The sequence below is a fragment of the Ambystoma mexicanum genome, chromosome 1q (genome assembly GCF_040938575.1).
Source record: "Ambystoma mexicanum isolate Mex_15411 chromosome 1q, UKY_AmexF1_1, whole genome shotgun sequence".
NCBI lineage: Eukaryota > Metazoa > Chordata > Amphibia > Caudata > Ambystomatidae > Ambystoma > Ambystoma mexicanum.
In genome coordinates, this window is record NC_090922.1 from 1165069314 (window position 1) to 1165086338 (window position 17025).

General features: G+C 44.6%; 1 protein-coding gene across 1 annotated transcript in view; it reads left to right on the forward strand.

The window, feature by feature from the left end:
- Positions 1 to 17025, forward strand: part of LRRIQ3 (leucine rich repeats and IQ motif containing 3) — a 734547-nt gene that overhangs the window by 316223 nt on the left and 401299 nt on the right. The window contains exon 6 of the mRNA XM_069641911.1: positions 8383 to 8469. Coding sequence (XP_069498012.1) covers positions 8383 to 8469 — 87 coding nt within the window. The remainder of the gene's footprint in view (positions 1 to 8382; positions 8470 to 17025) is intronic.

Genomic DNA, 17025 nt, shown 5'->3' on the forward strand with positions numbered 1-17025 from the left:
TTTTTGGATTGTGTATTTTACCGCATCAGGGCCTGTTGCAAGCTCGATCCTCAACCCTAAACCCTTTTCCTGGTTTCCCCCGTACCCGCGCTTGACTTCCAGCCCACTCCATCCCCTAATTTGACCTTTGGCCTAGTGTTTTGAAATCTACACCAGGTGTAACCGAGTGCAGAGAGCTAAGTAGAGCATTGCTCCTGGATAGTGCCTCATGGTAAGGGGATTGAATAAATGTAATTCCTAGCTCCACGCTCATGTCATTCACTGTCTGCAACCCTTTTTAGATTGTGTATTTTTCTGCATCAAGGCCTGTTGCAAGCACGTTCCTCAACCCTGAACCTTTTTACTGGATTCCCTCCTCCCCACGCCTGCCTCCCAGCCTGTCCCATCCCCTGATTGGGCCTTTGGCCTCATGTTTCGAAATCTGCACCGGGTGTAGCTGCGTGCAGAGAGCTCAGGAGAGCATTGCTCCTTGATAGCGGTTCATGGTAAGGTGTTTACATAATTATGATTTTGAGCTCCATGCTCGTGTGATCCACTGTTTGCAACCCTTTTTGGATTGTGTATTTTGCCACATCAGGGCCTGTTGCAATCTCATCCCTTAACCCTCAACCCTTTTCCTGGTTTCCCTGCGCCCGCCTCCCAGCCCACCTCATCCCTTGATTGGTCCTTTGGCCTAGTGTTTCGATATCTGCACCACGTGTAACCAAGTGCAGAGAGCTCAGGAGAGTATTGCTCCTGGATAGCACGTTGTTGAAAGGTTTTTGCATAATTGTAACTTTGAGCTCCATACTCGTGTGATCCACTGTCTGCAACCCTTTTTGGATTGTGTATTTTGCCACATCAGGGCCTGTTGCAAGCTCGTCTTTGAACTGTGAACCCTTTTCCTGGTTTCCCCCTCCCAGCACACTTCATCTCCTGATAGGGCCTTTGGGCCATTTAGGATCATCTCTTAGGGCAGTCCCATGCCATTCAGCACCGTCGGCTAAGGGCCCCAAGGCTAAGGGCAACTCCTGCAGAAGCCGTTCCAGACCATGTTTGCCCGTGAGGCCTGCCACCGTCAAACAGCAGCAACTGACAAGGTAAGAGTGGTCTGGGCGGGCAATACAGCAATTATTGTATTCCAGAAAGCCCAACAGCCCCACTTAGCCTCATAACTTAGCTTACCTAGGTTTCAAACCTGGGTATTGCTGAATTTACAGTTGTACCCCCATTTTAGGCCTTTCTCCCTCTATCCAGCTGTCCCAAATCTAGGTATTACTGCATTTACTGTTTTAGCCCCATTTTCGGCATTTCTCCCTCTATCCAGGTGTCCCAAATCTAGCCATTACGGTATTTACTATTTACTGTTGAGCCCCTATTGTTTGCGTTTCTCCCTCTTGTATTAGTCAGCCATTGCATCTAGATAGACCAGTTTTAGTCAGCCATGACTCACATCTAGGTCGATTGTGCTAGTCCACTATATCTCACATCTGGGTAGTTTGTGTTAGTCAGCTATATCTCGCATTCAGACAGATTGGGTCAGGTAGCAACATTTCACATCTAAGCAAATTATCCACTGTTTTACTCACAGCAAAGGCATTTACCCCTCTGCCCTGGTATCCCAAACATTGTAGTTACTGCCTGCATTGTTATACCCCAACTAGGCGTTTCACCGTCTTTCCAGATGTCCCAAATCTAGGTGCTAATGCATTTTACTTTCTTCTGTTGTATGCCCATTTAGGCGGCTCTCCCTCTATCCAGATGCCCCAAATGTAGGTGCTACTGCATTTCACTGTCTACTGTTGCAACCCCATTTAGGCGTTCCTTCCGCTGTCCAGTTGTCCCAACCCCAGGTGCTACTGCAATTCACTGTCTACTGCTGTATCCCTATACAGGCATCTCTCCCTCTACCCAGATGTCCCACATCTAGGTGCTCCTCGACCTTTTCTCTGCATTTGACACAGTCAACCACAACATCCTGATTACTCATCTCCACAAGACCCAGGGCATCACGGATCAGGCTCTGGCATGGCTGACCTCCTTCCTCGTGGATGACCTTCCCAGGTTCAGCTTGGGTCCTTTCTCTCCACATGTGGTGTTCCCCAGGGATCTATCCTCTCCCCCTGGCATCTATCTGGCCCCTCTGACCCTCCTGATCTCTACCTTTTCCTCTAACTTTCAGTGTTATGCAGATGAAACGCAGCTCTCTTTCAGGCTACCCTCAGCCTCCCCCTCGCTTATCCCTGACTGTTTATCCGCTATTCAGGCATGGTGCGCCTCCAATGATCTCTGCCTTAAAACCCCAGTAAGACTGAGATCCTTCTCACTGGGATGCCTGCTCCCGCTTTTCCTCTCTCACTCTGGCCACCCTCCTAGGGCCCTCTGCCCTCACCTGCTTTTGAGGCAAAAAACCTTGGGGACATCTTTGACTCCACTCTCTCCTTCTCTCCACATATCACAGACCTGGCCAAGAAGGCCCATTTCCAGCTGGTCCTCCTCAGAGGTATTCTCACTTTTCTCACATTCCACCAGAAGCTCATTGGAGGTCATTATGAGTTAGGGGGTAACCATGCCGCTATTAGCGGCATGGTTACCCCCTTAACGGGTACTGGGTCTGGGTTCCTCGAATGAGGAATTACCGGGCCTTTCCGACCTTGGAGGGCCCGGTAATTCCTGACTCAAGGAACCCATCCCTATTCCCATTCGAGGCCCCATAAGGCTCAATGGGAATGGGGAGGGTGCTAACAACGGGCCAGTTAATAACGGGCCTGTTGTTAGCACCATGGTCTGCTCGCGGGACCTCGCTAAGGCGCTTTACCGGTGCCATGAACCCCTTACTGCCACACTCTTAATGACCCCCATTGTCTCCAGACCCTGGTTCTCTGTAGGCTGGACTACTGTAACAGTCTCTTTCTCAATCTGCCTATCTCTACTGTTTGCCCTCTCCAACTCATCGAGAACCAGATGCACTTCTCCCTGTACCCCCCCTGCACTTCTTATTGCACACTCACACAATGTTAATGACACAAAGCCTAGTAAGATCATTGTCGTGTCTTCCGTTTGTTATCCCTCCCTTGCCTTGTTGCGCCTTGAAACACTTGTGTATAGGTGCATAATAAATAACCATCGGGAAGCCATATGCTAAATGTTCCAGATCCATTTCTGTTGCAGGAAATTGTAACCCTGCTAGAGAAAGGTGCTATTCAACCAGTACCTGTGATGGAGAGGAGCAAAGAATGGTATTCTCCCTATTTCCTAATCCACAAGAAGGACAAAGGACTGAGACCTGTCTTGGACTTGAGATACTTGAACAAGTTCCTCAAGAAGGCCCCACTTTCTCAGATCCTTCAGGCCCTCCAGGTCCAGGATTGTATGGTCTCTTTGGACCCTCCGAATGCTTACTTTCATGTGCCAATACATTATAAGCACAGGAAGTACCTGAGGTTTGCTGTTGGTGGTTCTCATTATCAGTTTAGAGTTGTGTCATTCGGGCTGACCTCCACCCCAAGAGTTTTCACCAAGCTGATGGCGGTGGTGGCAAAGAGTCTTAGGAGAGGAGGCGATTTACATCTACCCCCACTTTGACGATTGGTAGATCAGGGCATGGTCACCCGAACAAGCTCTGGACCATCTCAGCGTAACCTGCCACTCTCTCCACAGACTGGGCTTCTCCCTCAATTACAAGAAGCAAGAAGTCCCACATGATACCATCACAAAGACTCCAGTTCATTGGAGCAGTCCTGGATGCATCCCTGGGAAAAGCCTCACCACCAGGGGTGAGGGCTGAACACATTCTGCAGATGGCAAACAAATTCCAGAATGCTCAGCGTCTTACGGCCTTCGTATTTTTGAGGTTGCTCGGCCTCATTGCAACCTGCATTTTCCTGATGCCAGAGTCTCGCCTGAGAATGAGATTCTTTCAATGGGCTCTCAGGATACAGTGGTCTCAATTCTCGGGCCGGATGTCAGATCTACTTCAGATTCCGAGCAGGGTCACCCAGGATCTTCTGTGGTGGGCCTGCAAGAACAACATTCTGAAGGGAGAACCGTTTTGGCAACCATGGCCAGAGATAACAGTAGTAACAGATGCCTCACTCACAGGGTGTGGAGCACATGCCAACGATCTGACAATCAGTGGTCTCTGGTCTCCAAACTACACATCAACCCTTTGGAGCAGAGGGCAATCATACTGGCACTGAAGGCCTTTCTACCCTCTGTATGGGGAAATAATGTCCGGATAATGACGGACAACACTGTGGCCATGTACTACCTAAACAAGAGAGGAAGTGTAGGGTCACTACCACTGTGCAGAGAGGCAATGCAGCTCTGGTTCTGGGCAATTTAAGAAGGAATCTCCCTATCAGCAGTTGACATAGCCGAGGAGGAAAACACAGTGGCGGACATTCCGAGCAGGCAGAGCATGGTTTCCCACGATTGGGAACTAGCTCAGGAAGTCCTTCAACAGATCTTCACCCTTTGGGCAACCCCTCAAGTGGATCTGTTTTTGACTAGTGTCAACCGGAAGTGCGAACTGCTCTGCTCCAGGGAATTTTCCCCCAAGAGGAGCTCTAGGAGATGCGTTCCTAGTGGACTGGGAGTTTCCACTCCTGTATGCATTTCCTCCAGTCCCCGTCAATCCTCATGTGATCAGGTGGTTGAAAATGTTTGGGAAACACATGATCCTAATTGCCCCGGATTCGGCCAGGAGAAGGTGGTACCCTGACCGTGTGGACATGTCTATCTGCCCTCCAATACGCCTCGCACAAAGAGAGGACCTTCTCTTGTGAGAGGAGGGTCAGGTTCTCCATCCAGAGGTCAAGACAATCAGCCTTCACACATGGTTTCTGAGAGGCTGAGGTAGAAGGATTGGGACCTTCTGGATGACGTAATGGAGATTTTGCTTTCAGCCAGAAGGCCAGCAACAAAATCTTTATACAGCTGCTGTTAGATCAAGTTCTGCAGCTGTGTAGGGAGAAAGATGTGGACTCTTTTCAATGCGATACGCCTACAGTGTTATCATTTCTGCTGCATTTGGCAAATTCTGGGGCTCCATATTGGAACAGTCAAGGGTTATCTAGCAGCACTTTCTATGTTCAAGCACACTTCGGAAGAGGCATCCTACTTTAAAATACCCTTAACAACTCAATTTCTTAAAGGACTCACACGTGTGTTACCTCCTACACCTTTCCAAATCCCAACTTGGGACCTTAATTTGGTTTTAATGTTTTTGACTTGAGCTCCTTTCGTGCCACTCCATTCCTGCCCTTTAAGGTTGCTAACTTACAAAACTATTATGTTAGTAGCGATAACATTAGCCCGCAGGGTGAGTGAGTTGCAGGCCTTATCCTGTAAACCTCAGTTTACCACATTTACAAGGATACGGTCGTCCTTAAGGGCAAACCCTATTTTCTACCTAATATTGTATCGGATTACCATTTAGCACAGAAAATTGTGCTTCCAGCCTTCTATCCTCCTCCACATCCAGGAAGGGAAGAGGAAACATTTCATAGACTCGATGCAAGAAGAGCTCCAAGCTTTTATGTTCCAAGAATGGCAATGTTGCGACAGCATGACCAACTTTTCATTGGTTATACAGGACATAAACTAGGCCTGTCAGTTACCAAACAAACTCTTTCCAGATGGATCATATTGGCTATTTCAGAGTGCTACAGGCTAGCTGGGAAAGATCTCCCAGAAGGCTTAAGGGGTCATTCCGTTAGGGGCATGGCAGCTTCCTCTGCACTTTAGAAGGGAGTTCTGATAAAGGATATCTGTGAGGCAGCTACCTGGTCCACCATCCACACGTTTACAAAACATTATTGTTTAGATGCCTCTAACAATCAAGGGTAGATTTGGGAAGGCAGTTCTATGCTCTATTCTTGACAAACATTAACTCTCAAATTCTTACTCCCCCTCCAAAAGAACTTAATACTGCTTTGGGAGTTGTAAGGAACTCATGGTGGCAACAGTAAAGACAGACGCAAGTGATCACAGTTCGAAGGTGTTTATTAAACTGTATGGAAAAATGCCTAATCAAATGCCTAATCCTCGAATGAGGAATTACCAGGCCATTCCGACCTTGCAGGGCCCGGTAATTCCTCATTCAAGGAACCCATCCCTATTCCCATTTGAGGCCCCATAAGGCTCAATGGGAATGGGGAGGGTGCTAACAACGGGCCAGTTAATAACGGGCCTGTTGTTAGCACCCTTGTCTGCTCGCGGGACCTCGCTAAGGCGCTTTGCCGGTGCCATGAACCCCTTACTGCCACACTCTTAATGACCCCCATTGTCTCCAGACCCTGGTTCTCTGTAGGCTGGACTACTGTAACAGTCTCTTTCTCAATCTGCCTATCTCTACTGTTCGCCCTCTCCAACTCATCGAGAACCGGATGCACTTCTCCCTGTTCCCCCCTGCACTTCTTATTGCACACTCGCACAATGTTAATGACACAAAACCTAGTAAGATCATTGTCGTGTTCTAAGATGGGAGCAAGCTATGGCCATCAAATAATAATAAGGCTGTCCTAGTGGCGTCTTGTCAAATAAAAGGGCTTATACTAAGAAAAACCTATTGCCAGTCCTTACAACTAAATACAAAAGGGTGTGGGATCGGATTCACAGGAAAGAAATAAGTATGCGGTTGCCGGGTGTCTCCCTTCCCCACGTTTTGAGCACGGGACAAGGGGGGACTCCAGTTCACAGCACACTTTTGAGCTTTCCCAGCTCTTAAGTATCAGGGCCTTCGGTGTTAAGTCTTTTTTCTACAAAAAGTGAAGCTGAATTTTGGTAAAGCAGTATTATATTCAGCCATCTAAGGGTATCGGAAAATCTAACCCCTCCTCCAGAGAAATTGTCCATACCCCTTTGGGAGTCTATCTAAGATGAGGAATACGTTGGAGGACACAATCCACTCGAAGAACAAGTTACTTACCAACTGGTAACGTTCTTTATATTGGATGTTCCTCCAATGTATTCCTCATCGCCCTCCCAGCCTACCCCTCTGTAGATTTTTCCGGGTTATTGCCACTTCAACTCTCGCAAGGCGAATACCTTTCTGCCGGCACAATCTACACAGTGCAAAATCAATAGTAAAAAGGGGAAAAACAGAACTGAGGCCAATGGCTCTGCGCGTGCTACTGATACACCCGATGACGTCACCCTCGACGGAGGCCTTCGGGGGACCATCGACTCGAAGACGTCGACACACGGCACCCTCTGCCGAAAAAAATTCCAAAGCAGCTGAAGCTGGATGGAATACATCTAAGATGAGGAATACCTTGGAGGAACATCCAATCGAAAGAACGTTACCAGTTGGTAAGTAACTTGTTCTTCTTCACCATCAGATTACAATTGTCTCCTTGCCAATTTTACACAATTCTCATTCCTGCTCAGGTTCCTGTACTGTCACGTTTCCCAGCACCTCTCACCAGTTCTAGACTAGTTTTGAACTTTTCAAAGTGCCTCTCAGACTGAAGGTGTCTTTCAGGCTTCCCAGTGCCCTCCTCAGCGTCTGGTTGCTTTCTAAAATTATCAATACTCAACTGAGGGTTTAAGCAGCTTTCAAGCCTCTCAGCACCCCCTCACAGGTTCTTTCTAAAGCTGTGTATTAACCCCATCAGGTTCTAGGCATCTTGCAGGCTTCTCAAAACTGCACTAAAGTTCTAAGCCACCTCTAAAACCTCTCCATGCCGATCTCCGGCTCTGGGCATCTTCTAATCCTTTCACGAAGAATGTCACACTCTAGGAAGTGTTATTTATTATAGGGACTGTTAAAGGCACTGTCTGCATTAGTCTAGTCCTCATTTTAAGATTAATGTAAATTAGGGAAGTCTCAAAGTTAATGCAGGAGGAGCGATTTGCAGGTGCGACTGCTCTCCTCTCTTGACTGCTTCCGTCCCACGTTCTCTGGGGCTTCCGCAGGATATCGGCCGGACCCGATCTCGTGAGACTGGTGCCCCATAGACAGGTCTGCTAGATAACATCCAAAGTTCAAGTGTTCATGCCTGATGTGGTTAATTGAACTATTCGCTTATGGTTAATGTTGCTGATGTTATTACAGACAGCAACATGGACAGAGATGAATTAGAGACCTAACGATATCTTCTGAAATGCAAATAAATAGTACTTTCAGAATTTTAATGTGTGAAATAGTAAGCATCAAACGTGTCAACTGCAATGCTCAAGATATTTCCATAAACTTAACCCATGTAACCTGTCTATTAAATATAAAGGAGCCTAAGGGGAATTGGTACTTTAACGACATATAGATATGTACAAGTATATGACCAGAACAAGTGATATTTTTTTATTTGAGCTTATAAACATGAACCCATCTATTTTAGCAATGCCAGTCTGGTTGAATATTGTAAATGTAATTATGCATTATTTCCATTTTTAATATAGATGACAAAACTAAGACCCTGTTATTCACCTGACAACCGAATTATGTATATTACAGTCGATCTGAATAAGCTGTCCAAGGAAATTACACAGTTAAGTATAATATTATTTTTGTGTTTGTTTGAGCATGTAACTATGAACACAAGTTAAAACCATAGAAAAAATGTCCCAAGACAAGAATCATAGAAAGTAGCGTGTAGAACAGACTAGAGGTGGTCTACATTTCTGCCTTATGTGTTTATTTTTTCCATTCTTCAAGCAGTCACAGACTAAATGGTGCTGTTATCGGAGGCCCTCCCCAACTCGTGATATCAGCATCCATTTCCTTACATACGATTTGCTTTGTGTAACTTTAACAGGTGGTACGTATGTGCAGAAAAGGATAATCGTGCCCAGGTATGTGGGATGTGTGGTCTGCAGATCTTCTCACAAGTTCAATCAACTGCTTCGGAGAAATGAAAGAAAACTGTAAGGATGGAAGAGGGTTGGTTGTTCAGTGTGTGGCTTGGTTAGCTTGTTAATGAAATATGTGTCAACCATCTACACACCTCTGTTAATATGAACGAAAATAAAAAGTATCAAGTGAAAAGCATCTTTGGCAAGATGTGAGCCTGGAAGCTGTACTGTTCAACCTCTGATCTAGATGTTTGCATGGATCTACCATGGTGAACTAACATATCTGGAACAACGAGGGTGCAATTGCAGACTTTTCCTCAGCATGAAGGCCCTGACCACCTGTTAGGGAGAATTCTCCAGAATGGCTAATTTCCCTTACCTACTGAGTCCCTCAGCAGCTTTGCTGGATTTCAGGGATTTATTTTTTTCACCTGGCAAGAGTGCAAGCCTTTTTTTCCCACTCTTACATGTGTTTTGCTGTGTGTGTTTTACATTTTTGTGTTCATAGAGTGTGGAGCCTCACCTACTCCACAGGCATCATCTTTGTACTGTGCGTTACACAGCACCTTCAGTGCAGTGACACGGGGTTGGCTTTTAAGCTTCCCAACTCAGACTCCATTTTCTGGGACTGACTACTTCCAGAACATATAAAGTTACCATTAACTTTATTAGCCTCTGTAAAACCACAGACCCAGTACAAACCACCTTACATGGAGTACTGGAAGGGTTAATGCGTATCCATTTTTGTCTGTTTCTCTTGGAGCATTGTTTCACTCCCTTTTCATCAAGACTTGGCTGGTGGAAGTGGTAACTACCCTATTTTTCCTACCGCATTTATCTTAAATAACCTTGGTATTGTTTTAGGCTATCTTGGTAGCCTCGAACTTAAACCCGCAAGACCATACATGATTTATTTTGGTTCCGGCTGGGTTTATTCACCATTTCTTTTTGAAAATGTCTTTCTCGTGTTTTACTCTGCGCGCCAAACCAGGTTTGATTCCTTTGTTCACCGTCTTTTCGCGGGCTTCTACGCTGAAGCCCTCCTTAGGTGCCTGTATGTCTGAGGGGGACAGGATGTGAGGGTGGGGTTTAGGACTCCCTGCACAGGGTCTCCTTGGAGACCCACGTCGCACTCTGAAATGATTGGCTCTGGTGACTGTCCTGGCGGCAAGGTTGGACCCTGCTTGGGTTTTAAGGAGCGCACCTTTTATTCGATGCTTTGCTCTGCTGCTGGTTTCTTCCCTGGGTAGTGCAGGACCCTCCAGTCTTCCTACTTCATCTATCTGATAGAGGGCCTTTGAACAACAATATGCCCATGTGCTGGCAGTGGCCATGAAAAATGCCAGAAGCAATTGCATGAGTAGAAACCAATTTTCCTTCCACTATGCCTTTTCCAAATATCATGGGGTAGTGCAAGGATTACACCAACGTGCATAAAAGAATTTGCCACTGCAGATTTATTTTAAAAATAGTAAAATGCATGGCTTAATCTTCCCACCTACAGCTATGCCAAACCTATTTAGGGGTGCGAGGAGCGATGATTCTAGTCACAACGTAATCACATCGATCTTAGGTTTAATTACAGGAACTTGACCCTCAGTGGATGTTGTCAACGCAGTAGAGAAAATGCAAATGTAGGGATTTTGAGGGATTCCTCATAATGAAACAGTCTTCACGATCCAACTAAGACTAGTGTTTTGTAAGGCACAAGGAGGCCAATAGAGTTTCGGAAAAGGTGTCCTCTTCCCTTGGCAGATGTGGGTTAAATTTATTTTAGCAAAATACAACACATTTTGTTGTAGAAGGCCACAAAACTGAGTACATTACAACTCTAGTGTACATTCTTGCGATTGGTGTGCATTCCTAGAGTCCTTCACTATTAGAGCTGGGGACAGTTATTTCAACTACGTGATTCCTAAGCATTGTTTTCTCCCATCTGCTTCTTTAGCTAGATAAACGTAAGGCCCATTTATTTTCCCTATAAAAAGTTGAAATAAAACTCTGCAAAAAATAATTTCAATAGATGTTGCAACTGACATTCATTTGCACCACATAGTCCCTGCTCGCTTCGGGTCAGTCATGTACACTGGGGACTGGGTAAGTGCACTTATTTGTTTCCATGCCCCTTGTTTAGAATGCCCAAGCAGAATGCTTTACCTGGGGAGGCTTTCCCATCTTTGTATCTGGCATTTGACAGAATTGCAAAATATGCATAGAGATAAGGGGAAGACTGCCACCAACATAAAGCATTGAATCTCTAGAGCCATGTGCCTACTGTGGTGAAGTCAAAGCATTTCAGCAAGAGTAGTACAATGTCAAGCTTTTATTTGCGTCAACTCAAACATGGCCATAAACATATGGCATGAAAGAGTTTTTGGGTTCTCGAGTCTCTCAATAACAGCTTTCAATCCCAATTCTTTTTAGGTCTCTCTTCTGGCTACATTATGTATCATTTCCCACCTTGGTTTCATAAACGTTCATGTATGTTTTGGGACGTTTCTCACCCCTTTCCTGGATTCAGCCATTCTCAGCTTGGCTTCTCAATGTCTCTCATATGTTATAGGAACTTTTTTATTGTGTACACAGATTTCTTTTTTTATTTTCCAAAACCTTTATTCAACATGAAGTCATCAGGTTAGATAGATTACATAATTCATAAAATACATACAATTCATAAAATGAAAATCTTCCACAAAAAAACATTTAAACGAACAAGAAGAAACATTTAATCAATATCATTGATTGAAAAATAAAAACCAGGAGAGAAAAACAACTTGCAGCTTGGGAGCCCATCTTAGGATACTACCTTCTCCTCCATAGCCATGCTCTGTTAAAATAACAAGCCTCTGAGCGCGCTATGAGGGGAGATGAACATTGGGCTAAACATTCCAAGGCATGGCTCCATGATTTGATACCTGCATCCAACAATATGGGTCTCAAGTATAGACGTCTTAATCTCAGAGTGGATTTGCAAAAAAGGAAGAAATGTGCAGATGTCTCTTGGACAGCTCCACGTAAGGGACAACTAGCTGAGCCAGAGCCTTTCCATCTAGAAGTGAAGCCAGAAATTGGCAAGATCCCCAATATGAACCTTATGTATAATGATCTTGCATACGCCGAGGTGATCAGATCTAAATGGGCTTTAAAGCCGTATATATGCCTATTGCATAAAAAATCCAGACCCAAGTTTAACTTTAATGCTTCACGGTGAACATTCAGTGCTCTCTGTTTTATGAGAGTTCCACTCCAACTTTAAGAACAGAGGCTCACAGGGTTTTTCCAAAACTCGCCCTCATTTAGACAGAATAAGAAATCTTTAATATGGGAGAGCCATTTCAAACCATTAGCTCCCTTAAGAGACATAAATTATGACAGCGCATCCCTACACGGCTCCAAGGTATCCTGTCATTTTAACGAACGTAAAAGTTTCGAATGGCAAACTTTCACATTTTCTTTGTCAAAATGCCATTGTTCCTAATGACAATTTTGTTGAAAAAAAATTGAAAGTGCTGTCGACATGGGTTAGGGTTAGGGTTGGGGTTTGGGTTAGGGTTGGGGGGCGGGAGGGTGGCGTGGGGGAGGAAGAGGGGGCTGGGGGGATCCCCCCCAAAATACACTAAAACCGTGAGATGTTACATGGAGCTGTCCAGTGCTGAAATTACAGCACTGGACGGCTCCATGTAAATTTCAAAGTTACGAAAAAAAAAGCATTGAAATGCTACTATTAACATGTAAAAGTGAATTTCAGTTGAAACAAGTCACTGACTTATGTCGACGGATTGGTTTAGAAAGAAATGCACTTTGCATGTTAAATATAGCTTGTCACAGCTTTTTTTTTCGAAACTTTGTTTTCAAAACTTTTGTTTTTCAAAACTTTTTTTTTCGAAATTATCACTATAAATCGGTTCCAAAGCTGGTTGGGTCCACAGTCGTACCCATAGGGAGACAGGGTGAAATAAAACGTCTGTACTTAGGGGAATTGTAGCATATTCCAGGTGGACTAAGGCTGTTGTTGCACTAGGGTGTAAAGCTAATAATTTATTCATAAAGTTATTTTCCCCTCAAAGTATCATCCCAGCTCCCTCATACCCACATAGCCCATCCCCATATAGTGTCGATGAAACTGCCTGCTTCTGGTAGAGTTCTAATGCACCATTCCCGTGATGAGTAAAAAAGGATAGAATGGCGCCACTAAATTTATTTAGTCTTACAGAGGCCCTACTTATCTGAGAAGCCCACCCTGGACGTGCCTGTAATCTCACACCTAAGTAATTGTTCGGGATGATTCTCAGAAATGTGCTAATTTCCCTTACCTTGTGAGACCCCCAGTAAACAGTAACTTTGCTGGATTTCTAGGATTTTAATTTTAACCTGGGAAGAGTGTGAGCCTTTTTTCTGAAATATTGTGAGCCTTTTTTCCCACTCTTTCATGTATTTTGATGTATGTTTTACTTTTGTGTTCTTTGGATATGGAGTTTTAGACAACTCCATAGGCATCATCTTATTCTTGTGTATCACACAGCACCTTCAGTGCAGTGGCACACGGATATCTGTCAGACTTCCCAAGGTTTAAATATCTTCTCTGGGACTGACTACTGTCTCCCAGTGCATGTAAAGTTAAATTGACTTTGCTAGTCTTTTTAAATTCATAGAACCAGCACAAACTATCTTCCTATAGAGTTCTGGAGGCGTTGCCTAGCATCCCCCATCTCTAAACACTCATGTAACAGTCAAATGTTACCCTTTCCTCTTGAAATGGGTGGTGGCAGTGGTTTTAGAACAAACTACCATGATTTTTCCCGACCGCGGACACCGGTAGCTAAAAATCGGGTCAGCCCTGTTTTCCAATATGGCTCCCAAAACCCCTCTGTAAAAACAGACTCCGGTCATCTTTTTTTGCCATTTATTTTAGAAAAGGTTCTTCTAGTGTTTGTCTCTGCGCACCAAACCAGGTTTGGTCCCTTTGTTCGATGGCCTTTGGCAGGCTACAGTGCTGAAGCCCTCCTCTGGCGCCCGAGTGTCTGGGGTGGACAGGATGTGAGGGAGGTGCCCGAATCGCCCTGTGCTTAGTCTCCTAGGAGACCTGAATGCACTCTGGCATGATTAGTTGGCTGACTGTCTGGCAAGGACAGCCACCCTGCTGGGTGAGTGGGTGAGTGACAGCTAGACTGGAATGAATGGGAGAAAACTGTATAAAAGCAGGTCTCTGGGACTTGGAAGGCAGAGTCGACCACTGGAACAAAAGAACCAAAGATGAGCTGAAGGAAGACGACTGCTGCAACTCCTGGACCTTTGCTTTGCCCAGAGGAGCCATGCTGCAGGTCCGAATTGCCTGAAACTCCCTCGACAGAGAAGCCCCTTCAAGGACGACGTCTTCCCTTGAGCTAGTGGGAACAACCAACTCGCAAGCCACCTTGACACCATCTCCATACTGGTCGAATATTCTTCAGAGTGCTGTTTAAAACCATATAGCCAGTGAGAAGGATACCAGTTTGTGGACTTTAAGGCACTCACACCTTAAAACCGACGTTTAGCCAAGCTTGTGGCTTCTTCCCTGGGCAGTGCAGGAACCTCCCGACGTCCTCCTTCTTGCCCCCATGACTGAAGCTCAGGAACAGCGAGATCTGCTGGAACTGCCAGGAACAACTGCCTCAGCTACAGCTTTTCTTCATCAATAAGGTACTTTGCAAACGCAGTGTGGAAATACTTCCTGCCGCGGTGAAAGTTTGTGAAACTTTCCCAACTTTGGAGTCTTGTTCGCTCCTAATCCGACATATAACTCTTTTTCTGGCAAACTACTTCTAAGAACATTGGCAAAGACTTAACCGTTCACTACCAGAACTGTGCTATCCTATCCAAGACACTGAACCATTGACTTTGGCCAAGGCCTATTGAATTGCATAGCCTCTTGTAATTGTATTTGCCCTGCCTCTGAAAGTAATTGTGTTTTGATTCATATAACCTTTGTCTTTCTCCCCCTTTTGAAAGTTACTGAAGTGCCATTTTGCTCCCACTTCAGAGGAGCCTAACTTGTTCAGAAACCTATTGGTTGTGTACTGTAGTGTATTATAGTGTGATATTGACCTGCTTCTTGCTAGTGGAATGTTTACTAACTAAATGTGTAAATAAATGTATATTCTTTTACCAAGAAACATTGAGTAAGTGTTTGTTTGAACTACTGTGATTGCAAGTCGTTTGTGTAACATCTTGTTCTGCTCACATCCCTCTTGAGATAAGTCTGGCTGCTCAGCCACTGCTACCACATAACTGTGTAGTACAGGCTCGTACCAAAGGTGAGATTGTGCTTACACCTGTAGTCGTATTTGTGTGTAGTGTTCCCAAAGGGTACTGCATGTAATTCTGCCTAACAGTAACCAAAGGTATTAACCTGTTCAATCGGGATATCATCAGTCGTTATTTTGAACAAAGCGTTCTTCCCAGTATTTGGCTTGATAACCGTTGTCTTGGTTTTTGCAATATTTACGCGTAGACCTAGCTCTCTAGATTTCTTTAAAAAAATTGAAAGGGATCACTTCAGTCCCTGTGGTGTAGTCGCTATTAGGACAGCGTTGTCTGCGTAAAATAGTGCCAGGAAAAGCTTTGGGCTGTCCTGGATCCACTTTTATAATTCATCTATAATCAACTGAATATAAGGGTTAAATAGAAGAGGTTCCAGAGCACTGCCTTGCCTAACACTTAAAACCACTGAACAATGTCTGATTGGGACACGTGTTATAGCGAACACAGGACACAGTGTTCGAATAGAGTGACAATATAATGCTAATTAGGTACTCTGTGACCTTATATTCATCCAGGACCCGCCACAGCTCTGCACGGGACACCAAATCAAACGCAGTCCTTGAATCCACGAACAGAACATACAAACACATTTTTAATAAGACGAATATTTCGGAATGATAAGAAAAAACATAAAACACTGATCGACCGTTCCACGGCCCTTGTGCAACCCTGCTTGTTACACACTAATCAACCTGTTGTTGTCGACCCAGAGTTGGAGATATTTCAAAATTATTCTTCCAAATTATTCTCCAGCCCCATCTAACAAAGAAATTGGTCGATAATTGGCCGACATATCCCTTCCACCCTTCGTATATACTGGGATAATGACTGCATTATGCCACGAATCAGGTATCATACCTGTCAAGAATACTGCATACATGCCAACCCTCCTGATTTAGGCGGGAGACTCCTGATTTTTCAGTGAAAAATATTGTTGTTTTTTACCTTCTCCCACCAAAAATACATCTTTGCCCAATGCATTCCTATGTCAAAAATGTTGTCTCCCAATTTTTCAGAGGAAATCTCCCTCCCAGGTGGGTCGGAATGTTGGCATGTATGATACTGCGTTAAAAACCTGGCACAACGTGGGAGCCCAGATAGATCTTTCATCTTTGTAGATATCAGCTGGGATTAAATCTGGTCCTGTCGCCTTACCGCTCTTTGTGTATACAATTGCATCCTCTACATCTTTAACGGTAATACACAGGATATAATCACCAGTTATACAGCATGTAGCTACGGGACAAATTAAAGGTACAGATGCCACATACAGGTTAAAGAAATGATCCCTCCAACTGTCCCCATCGATGCTGCAAATTCGTTGTGAATCCCCTTTTGTGTCATATTCTGATACCAGATTCCAAAACAGGGCATTATCCCTAGAGTGGTAGGCTCTATTTAGGCCATCCCATCTCCCCTTTAGATAATCGCTCTTTTTTGTGATTATTAGATATTTGTATCGGGCTCTCAGCAGGCGGAGCTTTGACCTACCAGCCCCCCTTGGATCCCTGATACATCTCTCGATATCCATTTTTGCAGCCCTGCAAAGACCGTTAAACCATACCGTTTCACTATAGATTTGAGTTTGGACTTAGCTACAGGCACCGATACATTGGGAAAAAGATTAGCTTTGAGTTTTTTTAACTGGGCCAGAATAGAAACATCCTCATTTTCAGGGTTACAGATCACTTCACTATTAGCTAAAATAGAGGCATACATTCTCTGCTTCATTTCTATGGTTATGGCACCAGCCCATTTCAACGATCTACAGGCAATACCTGAAATCCTTGGATCCTGGAGGCCCTGATTGGAAGACTCCCATCCAGTACCTGGTAATTCCCACCTCAAGTGGATACCTAACAGGCGGTGATCACTATCGGTCCTATCAATGACTCTGAAATCACTAACCTGTGCCCAAGCAAAAAACAAAATTAAAATGTAATCAATTAA